General features: G+C 52.9%; 2 protein-coding genes across 4 annotated transcripts in view; both read left to right on the forward strand.

The window, feature by feature from the left end:
- Positions 1-523: 523 nt before the first annotated feature.
- LOC104043051 (caspase recruitment domain-containing protein 8) lies at positions 524-11,088 on the forward strand. Of its 2 annotated transcripts, none has more exons than XM_064466292.1 (11): positions 524-828; positions 1,341-1,379; positions 1,666-1,736; positions 2,085-2,207; positions 3,096-3,157; positions 3,241-3,461; positions 4,755-5,014; positions 5,692-5,817; positions 6,279-6,423; positions 7,622-7,663; positions 9,311-11,088. In XM_064466292.1, exons 1-11 carry the CDS (start codon positions 570-572, stop codon positions 9,571-9,573), a joined length of 1,611 nt encoding a protein of 536 aa, XP_064322362.1. In that variant the 5' UTR covers positions 524-569; the 3' UTR covers positions 9,574-11,088. The 2 variants fall into 2 exon arrangements, with proteins under 2 accessions (XP_064322362.1, XP_064322363.1); XM_064466293.1 differs by having other exon boundaries at positions 2,088-2,207.
- Positions 11,089-12,230: 1,142 nt separating this feature from the next.
- Positions 12,231-23,331, forward strand: part of POLE (DNA polymerase epsilon, catalytic subunit) — a 30,301-nt gene continuing 19,200 nt past the window's right edge. For both annotated transcript variants that reach the window (XM_064465836.1, XM_064465837.1), the window contains exons 1-18: positions 12,231-12,485; positions 12,666-12,746; positions 12,825-12,869; positions 13,018-13,110; positions 13,695-13,849; positions 14,766-14,907; positions 15,233-15,313; positions 15,595-15,702; positions 16,138-16,248; positions 16,563-16,648; positions 17,227-17,346; positions 18,143-18,275; positions 18,938-19,051; positions 20,001-20,213; positions 21,120-21,227; positions 21,983-22,111; positions 22,487-22,589; positions 22,682-22,828. In XM_064465836.1, coding sequence (XP_064321906.1) covers positions 12,246-12,485; positions 12,666-12,746; positions 12,825-12,869; positions 13,018-13,110; positions 13,695-13,849; positions 14,766-14,907; positions 15,233-15,313; positions 15,595-15,702; positions 16,138-16,248; positions 16,563-16,648; positions 17,227-17,346; positions 18,143-18,275; positions 18,938-19,051; positions 20,001-20,213; positions 21,120-21,227; positions 21,983-22,111; positions 22,487-22,589; positions 22,682-22,828 — 2,209 coding nt within the window. In that variant the 5' untranslated portion in view covers positions 12,231-12,245. The remainder of the gene's footprint in view (positions 12,486-12,665; positions 12,747-12,824; positions 12,870-13,017; positions 13,111-13,694; positions 13,850-14,765; positions 14,908-15,232; positions 15,314-15,594; positions 15,703-16,137; positions 16,249-16,562; positions 16,649-17,226; positions 17,347-18,142; positions 18,276-18,937; positions 19,052-20,000; positions 20,214-21,119; positions 21,228-21,982; positions 22,112-22,486; positions 22,590-22,681; positions 22,829-23,331) is intronic.

Here is a 23,331-nt window from a genome sequence, read left to right on the forward strand (position 1 = left end):
AAGGGGCTGGTCCCCCATGCAGCCTGGGGCAGGCAGAGACATGTCCTGCCTGGCCTGGGCACAAGAAGGGCTGGCAGGAAAGGGAGGGCAGGGATGTGCTGGGGAGATGGTGAAGGGCAGGAGCTGGGGTGACCCCGTAACCCAGTGGGGGACCCTCTGGCACCCCCAGACCTGCTTTCCAGGCTGGACCCAAGCCCCTGCTGCACCGTTTCCTTAGGAAAAAGCTCTGTCCTTGCCTGCACATCCCTGCCCTGCCTTCCCCTGCCTTCTCTGGGGAAGGAAATCCTGCAAGAGGGACTAGGTGGGGGACAGGGGAAAGGGAAAGTAACAAGAAGAGAGGTGGTGCGAATGCCCAGGGAAGAAAACCCAGTGCAGGCAGGGAGAGAGCCCATGCAGGCAGGGAAGAAAGCCAGGTGAGGGCAGGGGCCATGGGCAGGAGGAAGAGCGCTCATTAAGGCATGAAGACTCTTTAACAGCATGTCAGCCCTGACGTCACCCAGCACTTTCGGTTTCTTGGGAAGTGACGGAGCCGGAGCTTTGGACCTTCTGTGGTGGCTGAAAGAGGCGCCATGGCAGAGCAGCAGCCTGAGACCGAGAGCCCCGGCAACTTCTGCATCTTCATTAAGACTCTGACCAGGGGAACGTTTAAGGTGCAAGTGTCTCTGGATGACACTGTCCAGGACCTTAAGGTCAAGCTGAATGCACAGGATGCTTCCCTGGTCCCCGACGGGGGAAGGCTGATTTACAGACAGAGTGTTATGGAGGACCACCTGACCCTGCGAGACTATGGAATCACACCAAACTGCATTTTGTACTGTTTACAAAGGTGTAAGTGCAGGATGGCCTGGGGGAGGTGGGTGAGGATCAGGCTGGAGGTGGGAGAGGGGGAGTGGGTGCAGATCGGGGTGTGTTCCAAGGAGGGACCCTGGCCAGGACCACAGGCAGGAGGGAAGGGGCAAGGTGGCTGCGGCCATGTGTGTGCCAGGGAGCTGCCAGAACATGCTTGCACTGGAAGACGGGAGGAAGGCAAGGGCCCAGGGATGCACCTATGCAAGACAAAGGCAGGAGAGAGAGGAAGGACTCTGCTCCTGGAAGTTGAGCAAAAAATCTGCTCTCTGCATGGCAGTGGGGAGGGCTGGGGAGGAGGGGCTGGGAGCATGTTCTCCTGCTCCCTGGGACGGGCAGCTGGGTGGGCTTCCTGGTGCCCGGCAGCTTGGTGCGATTGGGCACAAACCAGCAGGAAGAGGTAAAGGTGTGACAAAGAGGGAGAGGGTGGGCAGAGGATGGGATATTCCTCTGAACATGACCTGGCTCCTGAGCTTTTCTCTGCTTTGTTGCAGTGCGAGGTGGTGGTGCAGCTATTGGAGATCTCACTTTAGGTAAGGTCATGCCCTGGTCCTCACTGACAACCTGGTGCAGCAGGGCTGGTGGAGCTGCACGGTAGTGAGCGTAGGACCTCAACTCACAGCATGGTGGTGAGCATGTCCCTGCCATGGTTCATGGAGGATGTGGAAGTTGTAGTAGGTGTGGGAGCATATGGTGGTTCACAAGGGGACCAGTATGGCTAATGGGACTGGGAAGGTTGGGTGAAGGCTGCTTGAGAATGGCTTCTTCTCCCAAACATGAGGCAAAAATGACAATGTCTTCCTCTTGTTCCAATCACAGGCTTGCCCATAAGGCAGCAAGGGGCAACCACTTACAAACGTCTGACAGACAAGGTCTCGGGGAGCGCAGAGGTGAGGTAGCACAGGACATGATGGCTGAGGCATCACTCAGGGGTGCCTAAGTGAGAAGCACCATGGGGCTGGGGTGGAAGGCATGGCTGCAGTGCACAACTCTCAGCCAGCCCTGCAGATAGGGGGCCTGGTGCTGCCCATCGCCACTGCAGCACTGCACCGTGGCAGGAGCTGGTGGGTGCTGCCCTCGGTCCCAGGAGAGGGACCTCTCACTGCTGGCACACCAGGTGGGAACAGCTGCTGCGCCAGCCTGTTTCCACCCTGCAGGAGTGGGAAGCAGGGCCAGCACTACACCTGATGCTGGGGATGTTGCTCGTGTTCTCAGAGGACCTCTCCTCTGGCTTCTAGCAGGCAAGCACGGCTGGAGGGGAGAAATACTACTTTCCAGTGCCTTCTGCTATGCAGCAGAGCCATCACTCCATGAACCTGGTCTCACCACTGCAGAGAAACTGTTGGCAGTGCAGGAAGGAGGTAAGGGCTTTGCTGGGCCTGGCAGAGCACTGTCACACCCAAAGGAAATGGCACAGCAGTGCAGAGAGTGACCCTGGCTGTCATCTGGGAGGTTGGGTGTGCCTTCGAAACCTGTAATTCACAGCAATTCTTCATCTTCCAGGAAAGTCCAGTCATTTTTGCTAATCTATCTCGGCATGCAGTGCCCAGTTTCCAAGTTTGTGGGAGGAAAAATTCCACTTGCTCACATGCCAAATTTATTCTCACTGCTAAATATTTCATCTGCTTGTGGCCGCTGTCCTCTCTGCTGATACACCATGACAGAGAGGGAACAGTGCAGGCTTTACTCACAAGAAAGTCAACAGCCAACAACATTTTCACTCTCAGGAAACAGAAGCTTTCCTATCTGGAATTCCCATTTGCAAAATACATCGTAAAAATCCGTGAGTCAAACGCATAGTTTGGATCTCCAGGAGCTGCTCTGCATATCCACACATTATCTCTCCTACTGATGCATGGAGGATGCATGGACTAACCGATGCCTTCCCCACCCCAGTGGCATCTACCCAAGCTGGGCTAAGTGTTCAGCCCTCCTTGCTGAAAAGGATTTCTCTTGGGCACCACTACAGGGATCTGTACTAAAGGGGTCATGAGCCTCAGGCATGAACAGTGCTTGTTTTAGATCCCAGGGCAGAGGAGTTGCCAGTTGATTTTTCTGGCCTCTTCACCAATGAGAATGAGAATGACACCTTTCTGGGCACCAGGCCGCAGCTGCTGCTGCCTGCATGGCTCTGAGCTCCCACGCCAAGCTGCATTGTGCTTCACTGTAAATCCCAGCACACCTCCTGCAAGCAGCACCCAGTGTGCAACATCCCATTCAGTCCTAAACCGCCCACTCTTGTGTTGCAGAATCTTCCAGAAGTGAAGCCGGAGATAACGCAAGACTTTCTCAAGTACCGCACTGAGTACCGGTAAGAGCTGTCGGGCGAAGTGGGAGCACCTTCCCAAAGCTCTGTCCCAGGTGGCATAAGCCTATCGCCCCTCCCACCTGCAGAGCTCACCTCCCTGGTGCAGGCGTCTTCCAGTGTTCCATCACAGGCCTCAGCTTCAAGGTAAAGTCGGAAGTGACCATCACCTACAGATATGCCACCTGGACCAGGCACCTGAGCAAGGCTGACCAGGAAATGTGGGTGCCCGCTGGACCCCTCTTCCACATCAAGGTGCAGCCTGGGGTCGTGCAGGCAGTCCACCTCCCCCACTTCATCTGCCTGGCAGGTACAGCAGCCACAGGGACATGGGTCTCCCAAGCCACCATCCCTGGGGATGTCTCAGTTCCTTGGATATCTCTCTCCAGACAGGGCTGAATTCTCCCTTCCCTCCAAGGTCCCCTGTATGCCCTTGTATTACTCTGCTTTGCTTTGGCATCTATCCTTCTCCTTGTCAAGCCTCCACAGTGGTCCCTTTCCCAGCTCCTGCTCCACACCACCAGCTCCTCCTCGCCCACCCTCTCCTGCCACCTGCTGTGATGACCCCCAGGCACTACCGCAGTCCAGCTCCCGGGCTCCTCTGCAGAGTTTCTCAGCTCTTTGGATCTAGGGCAACTGCGGATGGCAATGACTGTCCCTGCTCTGCTCCACCAGGACAGGAGCCAGCTGGCTGCACCCACCCACAGGCTGGACCACCCTGGGGTGGGATGCAACAGGCCTGGGCAGAAGAATAAGTGGAATGAAATTGTCCATTTTCACCCAGGCAATATGACAAGCCACAAGGCTTGTGTCTGGATCCGCTGCCCGGCAGTGCTCTTAGTGAGCCACTGTTAATGGGCGGAGAAAGAGCATCAGCATCTGCAGCTGGGCTGCAGAGTGGGCAGAGGAGTCCCAGCCCCCCATGCTGGGGACCCTGACACAGGCACTGGGTGTGCTTGCTGAGGGACTTTTCCTGGCAAATCCTCATCTGAAACAGAGCACACTGCAAAAGGAGTTTCTCGTTGCATGGCTCCATCCCACCCAGGGCCTGGCAAGCACAGCCATGTCAGCTGAAAAGTGGCTCTACGCACGTTTGACACGGCTGTGATAAGCAAAATGCTGTAATTATATTGATCTGTCAGGTTAATAGCAAAGTGAGCTCCAGAGATAACCCCAGTGACTGGGCATCAGCGGAGCTTTCTGACCCAGTCATTCCTAGGGATGTCACCTCACGATGCTCAGGCTGCTCTGGTGATCAGAAACTAGAGTGGCTCATCACGCAGCGACTGCCTGCCTCCCTGGTATGTGGTGGTGTGGCACTTGTATGCAGGATGCTGCAATGGTGCGGTCTGACTATTTTCATGGTCCCAAACTGCCACCTTCAGATCTGCAGTTTCCTGAGCCTGCAGGAAGACTGCCAAAGGCCTGTAACTCCCTGCTGAACCCCAAAAACCCAGGGCACACAGGGGCCTAATGCAGAGCATGTAATTGTCCATGGGCCCATGTTTCCTTTCTGCTGCTAAAGCCTTAAAGAGAAGGAAACAAACTGAGAGGGTGCCAGGATGACTAAACAGAACCTTGTTGCCTTTGCTGTCTCTTGCAGAAGAAGTAGACACCAGCCTGTGCTCCATCGCCCATTTTAAATCTGGGCAGATGACCCTGGAGAAACCAACCAGACTGGTCGCTTACTCTGCTGTCCTGGAGAATCCCAGCTTCTCACTGCTTGGGGTGCTTTGGAGGAAGTTACGTTCAACCTTAAATTCACTCCCTGTGCACTCCTTGGTGCTGATCTTCCAGCAGCTCAGTGCTGCAAATACAACTCTCCACCTCTACCTCATTCCAGATGACAACTCTGTGAAGAAGGTAAGACACAGGGAGATTTTCCAGGTTAAAAAAGGATGACATCTGGGGTGGCTGCAGTAGGAGGGACTGGATTTGATAAGCAGACATGCTCCCAGTTTTTCTGCCACCAGCCTCTGATTCACACACAGTACTGTGCCCCTATCTCCCACTGCGGGACAGCAGCTCCTGCCCCCCCACTCTCCTCTTCCACAGATGCCTCCAGGAATTGCTCTCTTTTTTGTTTGTTTTCAACTGGGATTGGTCATTTCAAACAATCAGTTCAAACTGAAGGAAGACACAGTTATGATCATGTGTTCAGCTGGGACAGCATGTCCTAGCACGAGCAAAGCTGTGGCACAGGATGGTCTACAACGTGGAGCAGATGTAGGACTTGCTGGCCGCTGCCAGACACAGCAATAGGTGGCTGCATACCAGCCATTCTCCTGTTGTGGGCAAGTCCTTACCCTCTTTCACAGTGACAGTGCATTACCCTGCCCGTGTTCCTGCCTGCACATGGTAGGTCCCTGCCTGTGCCACGTGGGAGCTCCCTGGCCCCTGAAGGACAGCACTGCCTGTAATACTCAGCAGTCTGTTCTGACTGGGTTGGTATCTTCTCTTCTTGACTTTCTGAGGGCTACCTCCAGTTCACAGCTCTTTTTGTTTTTTCCTCTCTCAAAAGTGATGCTTGATGTTTACAGGCCATTGAAAAGCAAGAAATAGATTGGCATTCAAAGCTTATTCCCAAGCCTCCTCCATTCAAACCTCTGTACTTTGGCTGCAATTACCAGGTGACCAGTACAAAATCCGTGGAGATAATGCCCGAAGTAAGTACGATTGTTTCCTTTTTTTTTTTTTCACTGAAATAGAAAATACAAGAAGCTTCTGTCTTCAGCCATATTCTGCTACCAGAATCTGTCTTACTAGGTCTCAGGCTCAGAGGCACAGGGAGCTGTACTGGTTACAAGTGGCAAAGGTATTTCATGATACACACAGAAGGTGATGAATCTCTGCTCTTTGAGGTTTTCCGTACTTAGCTAGACAAAGCCCAGGCTGAGCAGATTTAGACTTGACATTGGTCCATCTTTCAGAGGTAGGTCAGACAAGACAGGCCAGAGGTCCCTTCTAACCAAAATTTGTGATACTGGCAGCATAGCAGAGCCCTGACATGTGCATCTTCCCTTGTCTTTCCTCTTGCTGGTAAGGCCAGGAAGCACAGGATGATGTATGTGAATTCATTGCAGATCCCCATGGTGAGAGAGACTCAACTTGCTCCTTACCTTTACAGGCACAATTGCCATTTTGCTACAAGAGTCCGAAGGAACAGCAGCTCTTTGTTGAGATCTACATCAGCAACATGGCAGAGGGAATTGGGCTCTTTATGATAGACACACGCAATGACACTGTGGTCTGGAGGACATCACTGAGATCAGGTAGGAACAGCAGGCCCATCTAGGAGCTCATTCGCCTTAGCAAAACCAGAGGTGCGCCACCCAAGCAGACCCCACTCATTTTATGGTCACAGTCGTCCACGTATCCTGCAGGGGAAGCAAATCCTATGTATGCAGCGATTGGCCACTGAAGAATAGGGACCTGAAAGGACACCCCAATGTCAGTAGACCAGGGCTTCAGATTTAATGTGGAGTTTCAGATGCTGGGGTTTAACAGGGCGTGACAGCACTATCTCTGTTCTCTTGGCTACAGTTTGCATAGAAATCTGACTTATTTTTAAAAGTCCATTAATGTAATGAACACGCATGGATGTGCTAGTGCAACCACTCTGTGATGCAGAGGAGGTAAGGAGAATACCAGAATTTTAGTGAAAATCAACATCTTAAAAAACTACATGTTCCAGCCAACAGGACTTCCAGATTTGCTGGGTGCGACACCAGTGTGTGAAACAGCACCCAGAGTGCGCAGGATCAGGGCAAAGCCAGATGGACCAGAGCCTGCCTTCAACACACGTCTCTGCTCACAGTGGCATCACGAACGTGGCATGCAGCAAGCCTGCTGATGGTGTGGGCACTGCTCTCTTGTGGCATCAAGAGACCATTGCTTACAACTATCCTGCTTTAGGGCTGACTGTACGGACTTGGGTCCCATGCAGAACTTCGGTCAGGACAGCAGATGATGGAGGCAGGAAGAGCAGGGTTAGCGATGGCGGGTGCCAAGACTTCTGTTCATGTGTCCTCTGGGAAGACAGAGGTGCAGCCAGCTCCAGAGTGGCAGATTCCTAATCTCCACGCCTCTCTGCCCAGCTGCTGCCAGGTCGGCTCAGCAGCCACCACACATGCCATTAACTTCATGTAGCAACACCCACCTGTGAGGTCCCCTGTGGGAAAGCTTGGCAGAGGAGCGGCAGGCAGCAGCATCTCACAGCTGCAGGGTATTGTCTGCTCAGTGTGCATTAAGACCCCTTCTCTGTTGGTCTAATCCAGCACCCCCTAAAAGTAACACCTACAACCATGGAGAGCCTCGGATCTTTTATTGAGATCTCCACAGATGGGCAGGAACAGTAGGAGGAATGGCTAACAGCTTTGTGGAGGATTAGGCTCTCAGGAAGATGTGGAAGATTAGGCACCATTATTTCAGTGATGGCATATTCAGTGATCTCTCTTCTTTCTCTTTCAGGTGATATTATTCTTCCTGACTGTGCCTCCAAGAGCTTATCAGGTCAGTACAGTGTCTCAGAGCGGCATTTCTAGAGTCTGAATCTGTTTCTTTGGAGCTCACCATCCTCTGGTTTAAAGCAGATATAGGCTTCTTTTCCCATCCTTATGACAGTTTCTACACAAAAAGCCTTGAAAGCTGTGACCTCAATCTTTTACTCCCTCAAACTTTTACTCCCACATTGCTGGCAGCATGCTCTGTGCCATGCTGGTGGGTAACGTGGCATATTGCAAGTGACCCTCCAAGCTGATTTGCCTCCTTTGGGGACAGATGCCGTGTTGTTACAGAGAATGAGCTGCAGCTAGTACACTTCTCAATCCATAAATAATGTTTCATTGGAGTTCTAGTAAATGGTACAGCTGCTGCATCCCATACAGACAGCTCAGGGCTGATAGCTCCTGTGCCAAACAGGAGCGTCTTCTGTGGGAGTGATGCCCCCGGGAAGGAGCCTGCAGCCAGGCACTGGCAGAGGGGATGGCAGGGCCAACTTTACAACAGCTCCAGGGTTTCTGACCAAGGGGCTTTGCTTTCCACTTGCTTCAAATTCAGTAACAACAACATGCTGCCCAGCAGTTTTGCAGGTACTATCCCAGCCTAATTTCTCCAGGGCCAGAACACTTCATCATTACCTCTTGAATCCTATCTTATTAATGAAATGCCAGATCCAAGAGGACACCCAGGCAGCTAAACCACAGGTTGAGGCAGATAGGCCTGGCTTGGATAGACACAAATGCAGATATTTGCATGTTATTCTTTTTGTTTGCCATGCACATGGAGTCACCACACTGGCCAACAACCTGCCTAAGAGCACTAGGAGGGTAAGATGGCAGGGAAGAGCAAGGACAGGACAAGGGGCAACAGTTTTAAATTGAAAGAGGGCAGGTTTAGATTGGACATAAGGAAGAAATTTTTTACACTGAGGGTGGTGAGACACTGGAACAAGTTGTCCAGGGAAGTTGTGGATGTGGATCATCATTGGAAGTGTTCAAGGTCAGGCTGGATGGGGCTTTGAGCAACCTGATTTGGTGGAAGATGACCCTGCCCATGCCAGGGGGGTTGGACTAGGTCTCTTACAACCCAAACCATTCTGTGATTCTACAAAGAGATGCCCGTCCAGGTGCCCACTTCAGTGTCATGTAGGAGGACTGGGTGGAGGCTTGGGAGAAGAAGCTGAGCAGCACTGCCCACTGCACTGACCCACGGCTTGCTCAGCACCCTGCTGGCATCATCTGCCTTTCCAGGCTCTGTTTCTTTACAAAGTGTTTGCAATCCTGCAAGATTTCAGAGCTTCGAGTGACCTGTGTTCTGAGTTAGGAGCTCCTCACCTTGCAGGGTGGTAACTTAATGCCCAGACACTGCAGGTGTCCCAGAGGGGACAGTTGCTTGCAGCTGATGGGGTCTGCCCCCGACCTCGCCTCCCCTAGCTCTGACCTCACGTTCCTTCCCCTTTCCTTGCCCTGCCTCCAGTGCTCCCACCGCTGATGCAGCAGGTGCCCATCCTTTTTGGCGGAGGGATGGAAACAGTGGCTGAGGGACAGGGTGCACAGCCATGGTGTCTTCTGGCTTAGGGTGCCACGTACCACAGTGTGGCACTCACCTGCGGCTGCCTGGACACGTGCAGCACAGTAACACAGGCTTGGTGTCTGTTAGGTGCAGCTTTCATGAAGAAGCACAAGACCAAGCTTTGCTCCAGGATGACGCAGCTCTCCACCATTCTGCTACACTTACGGGAATCAAATGTCATCAACAGCGATGAAGAAGAGGAGGTGCAACGTCAAGATACGAGTCAAAGGAGGAATAAAGTTTTGCTGGAGCTAGCTGAGAAGAAAGGGCTGGAGGCCCAGGAACAGCTCTACCAGATCCTCCAGAACAAAGACCCGTTCCTCATCGCAGATCTGGAGAAATACAGCTAGACCTGGGAAAGCAGACTGCTTTTGCTCCCATTGCTTTGCTTATGGGAGCAATGGAAGGGCAGTCAGCTTTACCAGCACCTGAATCTGGACCTTTCAGTGCAAAATCTACAGTGCAAAGTAGCAATAAGCATTCTGAACCACACAGTCTCAGGCCTGCCTTACTTGGCTGACTCAATTGCCAGCAGTGGACAACCAGTGTCATGCTGGCCACTGGTGAGAAGCTGCTGGAACAAGACACCTTGGTTCCCAGTCAGTGCCAATACCTCAGACCTGTCTGCCTCCCTGTGACAGGGCCTCTGGCTCTCCAGAAGCTCCAGGCAGCTGCCAGCAGAGGAGCTCCCATCACAACCACCTCCAGGTCAGCCTCCCCATCCTCAGTGTCCATGGACACCTCACAATTGGAAGAGGGGAGCTGCTTTACCAGCTGCTTTGCTGTCTGCAAAGTCTTGTTCTCATGTGCAAGCCACAGGAAGCTGTAGATGTTGATATGAGCCCATATCAACATCAAACCTTCCCCTCGTTTCCCTCCAACCTAGTTTACCCAAATGACCAAAATTCACTGAAGGAGTAAACAAGCATCGTGACCCCAGCAGCAGCTGGGTGAAGGAGGCCCTCCTAAAGAAGCCACAAAAAATAGCCAAGATAGGAGATACACGTCCATGCATCTTCAGGGAAAGTCTGACTCAACAGCCGCTGGTTTACATTCAAAAGAAAGACAGCAGATTATTTTTAAATCACATTCTTTGTATCCATGAAGTCAGTTCTTTCTGGATCATGTGGATGTCTTCACTGCCAGCCAGGGTAGGAGCAGTCTGCTCTGGTGTCCCGTATTTCAGAAGAGACTTTTTGGGTCAAGCTCAGGTGAAATTCAGACTTGCCTAAGTGGAGACAGCAACTTCTGGAAGCTCAAAGGAGCTTCCAGGGACTGTTGAGTGAAATGGTCTCCACAACTCTCTGTGGCTTTGTGAGGTGGAAATGAGACTGCTGCTTTAAGTATTGCTTTACATTTATTCCTTCTTTTGAAGACCTGGAGAGCACATTGCTGCTGAAACATGCTGTTAGGGTGTGTGTTTGCTCCATTGTCAAGGACCTTCACTGCAACTAGAATTAACGTGAAAAGGAGGATGCTGGAATCAAGGCCATGCAGGGACACAGACCTGGCTGCCCGGTGACAAGGGAAGCAGCGAAGGGGACCGAACATCACCGCTCGCAGTAATTCACGGGCTATCCAGAAACCACGCTGGGGCTGGCCTTTCCAGGAGGATCAGGCCAGGCTTTGCAACTGCTGAGTGTGTGAACCTGGGGCACCCCGGACATGGGCTCTGTGAGGGGAGCAGGAATGGACCCATGGGAACAGGAAGGGGAACCAGGAGGAAGAAAACGGGCAGAGACAGAAAGGAATATAAAAGGGGCCACTCAGGCGTAATCCATGGCTGGCTTCCCTGAGCCCGTGTGTAGCCACTACAGTCTGTCGTATCCTTTTATATTTTCTTATTAAATGTTTTCTTAACTATTTCTCTGCATCATCTCACTCTCTATCCTTGTGAATGTGTGCTGCAAGGACCAAGTGCCAGCTACTGTGCCTACGTCAGGGGATTTGGTGTCACCTACTGGAGTGAGTGGGGGTCTTTAACCTCCAGCCACAGGGTTGGAATAGTGTCCCCAAAACTAGCTACTTGGGGGGACTGGTGTGAGGTGAATGAGGGGCTCCACTCAGTCGGTGCTGAACCATGTGTCACAGCCTGTGTGTCTGGTGGGAAGATGAGGGTATCCCCCCAAAACATGGTGTGTGGGGGGTGTGCCTGTGCATTCACCAGCAAAATTCCAGCTGGACCAGCTGGTGAGCCAAGGACCCATGGGGTTGCTCAGAGGGCTAGGGTGCGGGCTGGGGAGCCGGCAGGACAGAGGGGCCACGTTGATGCTCAGGGGACCCATGAGTGTGCATGTGCTTGTGAACCCAGAGGGTGTGCCTGCACTAGTGACCTCCTGCCTCTGCCACCCCAGAGGAGGAGGGGACGGGGATGGTGTGTGGTGTGGGTCCGCTGCATGGGTGCCGATGACAGCAGCGCCTTGCCTATTATGGGTGTGTGTCCTGTGTCTGTGTGTCCACTCGTGTCTCTGAGGCATATGCTCAGCTTCGCTGCTGTTTGAATCCACAAAGGGGAAAGCGGCAGCCACAGCCACAGCCTGGGCAGGAACCCCCGGACCCCTGGGCTCTAGCGGCCGGGCGGGGGGCTCCCGGCGGGGCGGTGCCGGAGGCGGCCACGCCGTTATGTCGCCGTGCACACGCACGGTGTGCTGGGCTGCTCTTCCGCTTCTCGGGCCGTGGGTGAAACCCTCAGCCGCCCACGGAGCACTCAGCTCCGCGGCCAGGAGCGGGCAGCACGCTGCCCTCACCGCGCACCCGCAGCCCCCGCTTGGCCCGCGCAGCCGGGAGGCCGGGCCCGCGGCGGGCAGCGCCGCGGACGGCGGCGGGGCCTGGCGGGAGGCGGGGCGCGCCGGGGGCGGGGCGCGCCGGCATCTCCACCCGCCATTGGCGGGAGGTGCCCGAGGGGGGAGGCGTGCCCGCTCCCTGATTGGTGCTCTCGCCGCGAGGCCGGGGTGGGTGGGGCTTAGCTCTCGCGGGAACAGGGCGCAGCGCGGGAAATTCCTTCCGCGGCGGCGGCGCGGCCATGGTGCTGCGGGCTGGCGGCGGGGACCCCGAGGGAGCGCGCTGGGGGCGGCGGGCCGGCGGGTCCCGGGAGCCGGCGGGGGCTGAGAGCGGGGCGTCTAGCAGGGACGATGGCCCCGCGCTGTCCGCTCTCAAGCGCCTGGAGCGATCGCAGCGCACGGACCGGCTGGACGCGCTGTTCGGCTTCGAGCGGCCGGCGGAGCCCGGCGAGAGGACGGGGTGGCTCATCAACATGCACCCGGTACCGACCGGCGGGGCGGGGGGGCGGTTTCCACGGAGAGATTCCCGGTAGGACCGGGGCGGGGGAGTGTCCCACGGGGAGGCCCCCGGTATGGCCGGGGGCGGGAGTCCCGTGGAGGGGCCCCGGGTGGGGTTGTGTCTCACGGATGGACCCCACTGAGTCCATGGTGCCTGTGGGCAGACGGAGGTGTTGGACGAAGACCGGCGGTCAGTGAGCGCTGTGGACTACTACTTCATCCAGGAAGATGGGAGCCGCTTCAAGGTGAGTCCCCGGGGGACTGGGTGGGGTGCAGGGTCCCATGAGGGGACCTGCTGCAATCACCCATCTGCTCTCTCCCAGGTGGCCCTGCCTTACAAGCCCTACTTCTACGTCGCTACCCAGAAGGTGAGGAGGGGACCCTGGGAGGGCCGAGGTCCCCAGAGAAGGGGACGGCAGGTCCCCGGGGAGTTCGAGACCTCCTGGCATCCTGCTTTGGGATGGTCTTCTCCCGAGGGACAGAACTGCGCTGCTCAGCACTGGGATCTCTTGTCAGGGCTGTGAGCGAGAAGTGTCTTCCTTCCTCTCCAAGAAGTTCCAAGGGAAGATTGCAAAGCTGGAAACTGTCCCCAAAGAAGACTTGGACCTGGTCTGTATTCCACCGCCGTCTGCGCTCTTGAGTAGCGGTTTGGGTTTTTTTGGACCTTGCACAGCTCTAGTGAAGTAGGAAGAGACTGAGTAGGGAAGCGGAACAGTGCATTTCAATCTCCTAGTCCTGCTTGTGGTCCCTATCAGAAACATGTTAGTTATGGCTAATTGCTTATCAGTAGTAATTACATTCATCTCCTTGAGCACATCAGCTGTTTCACAGTGTGTTCAGGACATTTAATTGCAGGAATTACAGAATGATTGGGGGAGGAGAGGGTGCTGTGGGAGGGGAGTGTTGCTCATGCTTGACCTGCTCTTCTTCCTCTTCCCTGGGTACATCCCGCTCATGGTCCTGCCCGCACAGGCAGCAGGGCTGGCTGGGTCCTTGCTGTGCAGCTCTTGTGCTTTTCCCTGATGTGCCCACCAGAGTCTCCTCTTGGTGATTGACTCTCCCACCCATTGGCACCTCTTTTTTGGCCAATTCTTCCACCTGCATCGGTCGAGTCTACCTTCCCCACCCGCTCTTATGGTGGCCACCCTCAGTACTCATTCCCCCTGAGCTGGCATTGTCTTGCTGCTTTGCAGCCAAACCACTTGGTCGGGCTGAAGAGGAACTACATCAAGCTGTCCTTCAACACAGTGGATGACTTGGTAAAGGTGCGGAAGGAGATCTCTCCTGCCGTGAGGAAAAACAGAGAGCGAGACCAGGCGAGCGATGTCTACACAGCCATGCTGTCGAGGTGGGAGCTCTCCTTAGGGTGGCCAGTTGGTCCCTCATGTTAATAATTAGGCGGCATTGATTATTTCTTAGCTGTCCTCAGAGAGATGTTGTCCTGCCTGGGGTCTGACCCTGGCTATTCCTCTCCGCCATCCATCTCCAGGGTGGTTCTTCCAGCTCAGTGCTGCACATCAAGAGGCCCCAGAGCCTCTGGGATATAATGTGCTGTGGTGGTACCTCTGCCTGCTGGTTAAATAGATTCCCTGTCCCCTGAGAAAGGATACTGAGAGGCACTGGGCAACCTTACTTCTAGCTGTGACTAAAGGGGGGAAAAAACCCAACAAACATTTTCCAGCTAAAAAGCCAGGCACTTGTTTAAAAGATTGGAAACACAGTTGCAGACAGAAAAAAAGTATGAAACTTTGGTTTTAAAGTCATCCAGAATATACACGTGAAAAATTCTTTGGTTTCCTGGCCCTGAAGTCTGATTTCAGTTGAAACTTGAGGAAGAATAATCAAGTGAGACGAGCGCTCCCTGCTCACCTGGAAGGTGTACTGTCCCTTTTCAAAGTGCTTCCCAGGTTGCCTCGTTATGCTTAGACCCATTACCATGCTTATAAATCCAGTGGCCTAAGAACCATTCATTATAAAGGCTTTTGTCTTTGGGGGTTTTGTCTGTCTGTCTCTCTGAGCAGACACAGCTCACAGACGTGAGAAGAGGGGAATTTAGAGGGGAGTGACGGGACTGCACGTGCTGTCCATCCCAGGGATGCCTCTGCAAGCAGAGGGTGGTGGCATGGTGGGGAAGTGTTCCCCATTCTCTCCTGTCACTGACTCATGCTGCTGGGTGTCACTGGTGCCCCGTGGCTGTCCATCACAGCTGAACCCAAGGAGATGTGCACTCAGGTAAGGTGGCTGTTTCGCTCTGCTCCTTGCAGTGCTCTGAGTGGAGGCAGCCTGAGCATGGATGATGAGGAGGCTTCCAGAAAGGTTGCCAACCAGATGGACAACATTGTGGATATGCGGGAGTACGACGTACCCTACCACGTTCGCCTCTCCATTGACTTGAAGATCCATGTGGTGAGTAAGGAATAGGAAAGCTGGAAGAGCTTTGCTTTCCTGCTGCCGTACTCCTGAAGTGCAGGCAGGGCGGAAATGTTTTCTCTCCAGGACCTTTGCAAAGGTGTCAGTGAGGATGAGTTCCTGTGTAAAGCTTAGTCCTGTACCACTGGGCTTTCTTAATCAATGACAGGCAGAAAAGTTAAATGATTGATGCACAGCCACAGTTTGAGTCTTTCTTCTGGGCTGTATTTAATTCGCGCAGCTCTGTCCCCAGCAGCTGAACAGAAGTGATGCAGGAAACTGGCCACACAGTAAGGCACTGCCTGCTCTCCTCTCTCAACAGGCTCACTGGTACAACGTGCGATACCGGGGCAGCACCTACCCCCCCGAAATCACCCGCCGAGATGACCTTGTGGAGCGACCGGTGAGCGTTGGTCGGGCAGGTGTCAGTCTGTCCAGGTGCCTGGCTGGTGTGTCCACCCCGAGGAGCTTGTTTCCAATGCGCTGCTGGTGTTACACCATAGTGTGCAGGGGGAAAGCTTTGTTTCTAGGCTTGGGTAGTAATTTTTGGGTTGATAAAGCAGTAAAATTATTACTGGGGAGGGTCTGGTTTTCTGTTTGATCTAGCACTGAGCTTAATGGGAATTACTATTTAACTAAAAAGTCAGCTGTAGAATATTTTCTAATGGATTTGGTCCTGCTCAGGATCCTGTTGTTCTCGCCTTTGACATTGAAACTACCAAACTCCCTTTGAAGTTTCCTGATGCAGAGACAGACCAGATCATGATGATCTCCTACATGATTGATGGGCAGGTAAGGGACAGCAGAGTGGTTTCCTCCATGCTCACCAGCAAAGCCGGGAGCAGGCCAGCATTTTGCCTCCAATGCAGCTTGCTCCGGGCTTGCCTTGCTGCTGGCTGCTTGGTGTGTGTGGCTGTGGAAGTGAAATTAAAGTCTGAATGATGCATAAGAGATTTAGTTTCGTGGTACCCGGCTCAGGTTGCTGGTGCTCCTCTGAGGGAGCAGTAGCAACCTGGAGAGCACAGGGACAACTCGGCTGTCCCATGTTGTTTCCCTGTGGCATCCTTAGCTGATGGCAAGCAATGCTTCAGCGTATAACTCCCAAACAGTTGTTCCCCCTTGACAGAACCTCTGGCTTTTAAGAGGAAAATGTCCCATTGTTCGGACAGCATTTTCAGACTGCCTGCAAGCCAAGTCCTCCTAACTGCCTCCTTGTCACCTCTCTAGGGCTACCTGATCACAAACAGGGAGATTGTCTCTGAGGATATTGAAGACTTTGAGTTTACGCCCAAACCGGAGTATGAGGGTCCATTTTGTGTCTTTAATGAACCCGATGAAGTAAGTCAGTTCTGCCCAGCAGACTTTTTACCTGCCTGGAGCTCTTGTTGGCCAAAGAGAGCTAATTGCTTGGTAGGCTGCCTCGCTGGGGAATGTGGTGGGTCCAGCAGTGCTGGTCATGCTTTCATTTCGTGGTAGTAAGGGTAAGAGAGGTCAGGTTTGGGCTAGCTGGGGAGGAGAGAGGAAGGGTGGAGTAAACTGAATGGTATCCACCACTTCTCTGTGGAGGAGATGAAGTTACATTATATATCTATATATATCCATATATATATTTAAAAAAAAAAAATCTTTTCTACTCTTCTGTTTCATCCTAGGCTCATTTAATCCAGAGGTGGTTTGAACATGTCCAGGAGACAAAACCCACCATCATTGTCACATACAATGGAGACTTCTTTGACTGGTAAGATCAGGAATTAAAACTAAGCTGGCAAGGTGTCACCTGAGCTGTGGGGCAGGGTGAGGTACCAGCCTCAAGGTCTTTCCACAGCTCACACAGTGGTGATAATGTGTGATCCATGCTAACTGTCTGGCCAGTTTGAGCACCTCACCAAATCCTGGGGTCTTTGGCTTGGAAGGATGAGCTTCTGTAGAGTCCCATCTACTTGGCTGAGGAGCTTTAAACACTCGTCAGTGTGGCAGTGTTGGTGTATGGACAAGCCCACTCTTGGGAGAGCATGGAGAGGGTCAGAAGAGATCTGGAGGATATCAGGGAGAGGGGCGCAGGCAAGCCCTTGGGAAGCAAAGGAAGAGGCACCACGTGCCTCCACCTCCTGGTGCAGGATGTAAGCAAGCAGCTTTGCCTCTTGGGTCATGGTGCAATTCTGTCCTGCAGGAAGCTTTCCCTGTGGCCAGATATCACAAATAAATTGCAAGAAGAATTCTTCAGGTAGTTTGTAGCAAAGCATTTGTGAAACTGTTGTCAGAGATGAAGGGAAACGGCTGTTCTGTTCCTTCTCTTCATGTTGCCTCTTTCCCCAGGCCCTTTGTGGAAGCAAGAGCAGCAGCTCATGGAATTAATATGTATCAGGAAATTGGGTTTCAGAAGGACAGCCAGGGAGAGTACAAAGCATCCCAGTGCATCCACATGGACTGTCTAAGGTACCAAATCCTGCACCTCTACCATATAAATGCATCTTTATCTCTTGAATTTATATAAAATACCTACAGTTCTATTTGAATACTGTCCTCCTGTCTGTTGGAAGCTTTCATGTGTCGCACCTCCCTAGGCTGGCATGATAGTCCATTTCTTTGACTGCTGCTTCCCCTTGGCACTCTGCATACCGCAGAAGCTGCCACACCTTCCCTGTGAAGGGCTATCAGGGCTGTGTTTCTTCCTGCAACCTGCTGATGACCGTCCTCAGGTGTTTGAGGTCTGATCTGGGAGAAAGGGTGGGATAAGATCAGGCCACTGGTGTGGGGAAGGGGCCGTATGCTAACACAACAGCCTCCTGGCACAGCCAGAAGAAGAAAGGACACGTTGTGCATGCATGGGAGAGAGACAGAAGATGGGGTTTTTATGTGGGTTTCCTCTACTGGAGCAGTGTCTGGACTTTGGAGAGTGGCTGGCTGTCCTTGCAGTCCTGGTGGTGTCTCCTCCGGTGGTTAAATGCTTATCTTAAAGCCACTGAGGGAGTTGAAAGGCGGTGATTTGGAGCAGTGGTGATGGTATGAACGGTGGGGGTTTTCCTGGCCGGGATTTAAGTGCATTGGCAGAGATGCAGGATATCTAAAACTGGGCAGCCTCTTACGCCATTGTGCTTGGATGCTTGGCTCTTGGCTGTCCTCAGTGAGTGGTCCCCATTGCAATCAAGTCTCCGTTCGCAGGCATGAGCCCCTTTTTGAAGGGCAGGCCTGGTTTCTCTGCACAAGCTGGTATTGTCATGATTCTGTCCAGGTGGGTGAAGAGAGACAGTTACCTCCCAGTGGGAAGTCACAACCTGAAAGCAGCAGCTAAAGCAAAACTGGGTTACGATCCAGTGGAGCTGGACCCTGAAGAGATGTGCCGGATGGCTACGGAGGAGCCCCAGGTATTCCCTCCCTGTGCTGTATGTCCTCTGAGCTATCGGAAAACAAGCCTAAAGCAGCTGAAATATGATTGACTCCTTAAAGTGTTACAAAACGTTTTTGCTTAATGCAGTGGGTTTTGAGAGATTAACTCAATCTGTCTCCCCAGATTGCCAGTGCCTTAGAGGCACTTGAGCTTGTGGGGGGAAAGAACAGGGTTTCTTTGAAGTGGCTCTAGCACTGGCATTGTACTGTGTGTTTTCTGTATTTATTTACATCAGTGCAAGGTGGCAGGTGCCACCTAAATCAGAAACACCACAAAAGGCCATGACTTGCTGGAGGGACAAGAAGTAGGCTTAGTGCTCCAGGTGTCCTGGGCAGGGGACGTCTGCTGAAGCCCGGGAGCAGCCTCCTGATTCCCAAACGGAGTGGCATCTGTGCCATGAGCTCATCATCCCCATTTCTTCTCATTCAAAGCTGATGTATTGCTGTGTAATTAGAGCTAGAGCAGGACGTCCTCAGAAGCAAATATTATTCTTTACAGTCCAGAATGAAGACAAATACACCTTTCCCTTCTTCCTGCTCATATGAGCGTGTCTAGCAGGAAGCAATTAAAGGTTATTGTCATTGAGCTGCTCTATCACATGTGATTGGGATTAATTTGCCTCTCACCCTTCCCCCACAGACCCTGGCCACCTACTCAGTGTCTGATGCAGTTGCTACCTATTACATGTATATGAAGTATGTGCATCCTTTCATTTTCGCCTTGTGCACCATCATTCCCATGGAGCCTGATGAGGTAGGTGCACTCCTGGAATGATGATTTCTTTGCTGGGTGAAGAGCCATGTCTCCCATGCTAGAGGGGCAGTCTGGCCACAGACCTGATTCCCGCTGCCCGGGCACTTTCCTAGCCATGTCAGGGAGGGAGGATGAATCTGGAGGCTACTCCTTTTTCTCCACAGCCCTGGGGTGTTTTGAGAGAGGTGCCTAAGAAAAAGAGGCCTCAGGGTTGGCAGTACAGGGCTGGAGCAAGGATGTAGGGCTGATGCTCCATGCTCAGTCAAGTTTACTTGCAGTCATGGTCATGCAAAGCTGGGTCCCCTGATGGCTGTTGTCAGCTGTAGGGAGGATGGGTAGGAAGCTGTCTATGCTAAGCACGTAGGAAATGTCCCTCTATCCCCTTCTGGTTTAGCTTACAAAGGTGCTCGGCAGTGGAGTAGTATCAAGCTGCTGGCATGACACAGATGATGGCAGCAGAGGTCTGGATGTCTTGGCACTGTCCATAGCCTGCTCTCCTCCCAGCTAACATGAAGGAGTTGGTGTTGGTTTCTCGCTTGCTCCCATCAGCCTTGCCATGGGCTGCAGCCCTGCCTGCTGTGTGCTCGCATGTGTGTCACCAGCTGAAGCCATCTGGCTTCCCGATGTAGCTGTAAGGCCAGGCCGGTCCCACCAGTGCTAGTACAGCAATTCTTGCTGAACCACAGGATGGTTTGGGTTGGAAGGGACCTTCAGAGATCATCTAGTCCAACCCTCCCTACCATGAACAGGGACATCTTTTACTAGATCAGGTTGCTCACAGCTGCATCTGACCTGACCATGGACACTTCTAGGGATGGGGCATCTACAGCTTCTCTGGGCAACCTGTTCCAGTGTCTCACCACCCTCATAGTAAAGAACTTATTCCTTATACCTAATCTAAATCTACTTTCTTTTGAGTTTAAAACTGGCTTTGATGTCCCTCCTGCAGGTGTTAAGAAAAGGATCTGGGACACTGTGTGAGGCACTGCTGATGGTTCAGGCCTATCATGCCAACATCATCTTCCCCAACAAGCAGGAACAGGAATTCAACAAACTTACAGAAGACGGCCACGTGCTGGACTCGGAGACGTACGTGGGAGGCCACGTGGAAGCACTGGAATCTGGGGTCTTCCGCAGTGACATCCCCTGCCGCTTCAAAATGGTAAGGGGCCACACAGCCAAGCCCTGTCATCGCTGAGCGTGGTGGTGTGGAGTAACCGTCTGCTGTTGTGAACATCTCCTGTGTGTCCCTTCTGGGCTTGGGCAGTACCTGTCATCCTTCAGGACACCTTGAGCACCTGAAGCTGGATGGAGCTGGGCTGGGAAGTGATGGGAGGAGGCCTCCAAGTGGCCCTCTGTGCTTCACTGGGAGAGCAGGTGTCATATGTTATCACATACTGGAAGCAAGCCAGACCTTGCTGACAGCAAGAGAGTGGTGAAGTGGGGTTTTGAGCCAGTGGCTCTTGGAAGATATGCCTCTGTCCCCTTGGGGTCCTGTCCTCCCTCTGTCCTTCTCCCACCCAAAGTAAGCTTCTCCTGAACCCTTCCTGGGCATCTTTCACCTGTTTCTGATTCATGCTGCTATTTCCATCACGTCCCCCTTGTCCTGCTTCATGTCTGCACTGTGCTCATGGACCCTTAAGTTTTCAGAGGCAACTTTACCCTGTGGGATGCATCACACTTAGCACTGGACGCTTTGGTGGGTATCAGCTAGCGAATGATCATGGGGGAGCATGCACTGGGTGTATAAAAGAACCTGGACTAAGTCTGAATCTTTGGACCCTTGCACCAGCCAGCATGTGACCATGAGAGCTGCTGCTCTACCAAACACAAATGCAACTGGCTGCTCGTTAGCGGCCCTTGTCTCTTCCCTTCATTGCTTCTGTTTGTTTGAACTGGTGTCAAGTAGTCCAGACGTTACACATGCCTCAACATGCTGCCCTATGCTGCAGCGTCATGCTTAGAGCTCCCCAAGACAGGCAGGGACACAAGCAGCAGGGCAGGAGCTGCCAGCCTGCAGCCAGGGACAGCTGCCCACAGTCTCAGTGCCATCCCCATGCCCCTGCAGAATCCTGCTGCCTTCGACTTCCTGATGCAGCACGTGGAGAAGACGCTGCGGCACGCCATTGAGGAGGAGGAGCATTTGCCATTGGATCAAGTGACCAACTTCCAGGAGGTACGTTGCCCGTGGCATGGCTGGACTTGGCAGGGAGGGCTGAGCTGCCAGGCTGGGGCTGCAGCTTTAAAGTGCCTGTTTAGGTTCGTTTTATGCTCTACGAAGAGAGACCAAGCAGCCCATCTATGGGCATCTCTAGAGTAGGTGTTGTTAAGGGATGTTATAAGCAGCCACAGCCCCCAGCAGCCACAGCCGGGACCCTCCTGCCCGGCTGCTGGAGCCCAGCCTGGCAATCTGGGGTCTCTGACTCAGCTGAGGGATGCGGTTCTTGCCTTCCCCTTTGCAGGTTCTATCAGGAGCAAAACTCAGAGAGCTGGGAAGGGATTTAGTGAGAAGACAGACCCCTCAGATATCCCAAATACTCATGGTCTTGTTCCCTGCACAAAAGTGCAGGCTGTCCCTCTCCAAAGCCGAGCCTGGAGTTTCTTGGAAGGCATCATCAGTTAGTGACTGAGGATTTCTGGTCTTTGCTATTGTCTCCATTAATCCATTTGCACAGAAAAGATCCTTGATCGAGTAGCCTTTAGGAAGTAGCTGCTCTCACCTTCCCTGTATCCCTACAGATAAAGCCTACCTTGGAGGTCCAAAACAAAACCTGAAGTACCGGTGATTGAGGAGTCCCTGATGCTGCTCCTTTAAATCCTTCCCCAGAGTCAGTGCTAGGTGTCCTTGTGCAGGAGTAAAGGACCAAATTCAACAAGTACTTGACTCATTAATTCCTTCCTGTCTGAGGTTCACTTTTTGCCTTGTCACAGGTTTGTGATGAAATCAAGGTCAAACTGAATTCCCTGAAGGATGTTCCAAACAGAATTGAGTGCCCCCTTATCTACCATCTAGATGTGGGAGCCATGTACCCCAACATCATTCTGACCAACAGGTTGCAGGTGGGTAACATCAATCTTATTTCTCCTAATTTGTCTTTCAGATGACCTTGGTGGTCCCTGTGATTGGATCCCATTAACAGCAAGGGCTGAACTTTCTGCTCAGGGCAGAGGGAGCTGGGTGTGAAACCCAGTCAAGCTGCCATGGATGCCAGGTCTGCAGAGGCTGAGATACAACTTCAGCTAGGACCTTTCCCAGAAAACCAGCTATTATTTTTGTGGGTTTTTTGTTCCCAAAAGGCTCTGGAAGGCAGAACTTACTGTGTGCCGTCGCTGATGTTCACACTTATGCTCTTCTGCCACCCAGCACCTGTCCTGGCATGAGTCGTTTGGAGAGCTGTTCCCTCTAACTCCTGTGTGTCTCTTACTTGTGTCCAGCCTTCGGCCATGGTGGATGAGGCCACATGTGCTGCCTGTGACTTCAACAAGCCAGGTGCCAACTGTCAGCGCCGGATGACGTGGCAGTGGAGAGGAGAGTTCAGTAAGTGCAGTAAGGACCGTGCAGTCCAACTCACAGAGATGGAGATTAATTCCTGCTTCTCCCCTGGGAAACTGATAACTCTTCCTCCACAGTGCCTGCCAGCCGCAGTGAGTACCACCGCATCCAGCAGCAGCTGGAGTCAGAGAAGTTCCCTCCGCTGTCCCCCGAGGGAGCACCACGTGCCTTCCATGAGCTCTCCCGGGAAGAACAGGCCAAGTATGAGAAAAAGCGGCTGGCAGGTAAAAAAAAAAAAAACAAAAACACAACAACCCAACATCATGATCTGGAGCAGTGTTTTGCAACCTAGACTGTGAGCGGTGCTCACCATTAATTATCTCTCTTACAGCTGTGGGGTTATTTAAGACTGGGTCTGGTCTTAGGCCATACTTTGGCTGACCTCCAGGGTCCCAGCAGGGTCCTGTGTGCTTCCCGAAGAGGGGCCAGGCACCAGTGCCTGTGTCAGTATTTCTCCTCTTGTCTGAGAGCTACGGGTTTGAGCTGAAGCATGAATTGCTCCAGTTTTTGGAAGTCTGCTAATTAAAGCCTTCTGAAGGGGAACATAATGTTATCCAATCACCTGGAGTGATGCTGTTCAGCAGAACCATCCAGCTGGCTGGGGGCAGAGCCTGGGTTTGTGGATGGGCCGTACGTGCATCACAACGAGTTTACTTCCCCTACCTGTTCCTGCATCTCCATAACAAGGTGCTGCTTTTCTCCATGCTGGTATCTTCTTTCCCCTCCG

Source organism: Phalacrocorax carbo, chromosome 15 (genome assembly GCF_963921805.1).
Source record: "Phalacrocorax carbo chromosome 15, bPhaCar2.1, whole genome shotgun sequence".
Lineage (NCBI taxonomy): Eukaryota > Metazoa > Chordata > Aves > Suliformes > Phalacrocoracidae > Phalacrocorax > Phalacrocorax carbo.

Coding starts and splice junctions, on each gene's coding strand:
- LOC104043051 (XM_064466292.1), top strand. CDS start 570: ATGGCAGAGCAGCAGCCTGAGACCGAGAGCCCCGGCAACTTCTGCATC. Junction 3,462..4,754: donor CCACTTCATCTGCCTGGCAG/GTACAGCAGCCA, acceptor TGTCTCTTGCAG/AAGAAGTAGACACCAGCCTG. Junction 7,664..9,310: donor TGCCTCCAAGAGCTTATCAG/GTCAGTACAGTG, acceptor GGTGTCTGTTAG/GTGCAGCTTTCATGAAGAAG.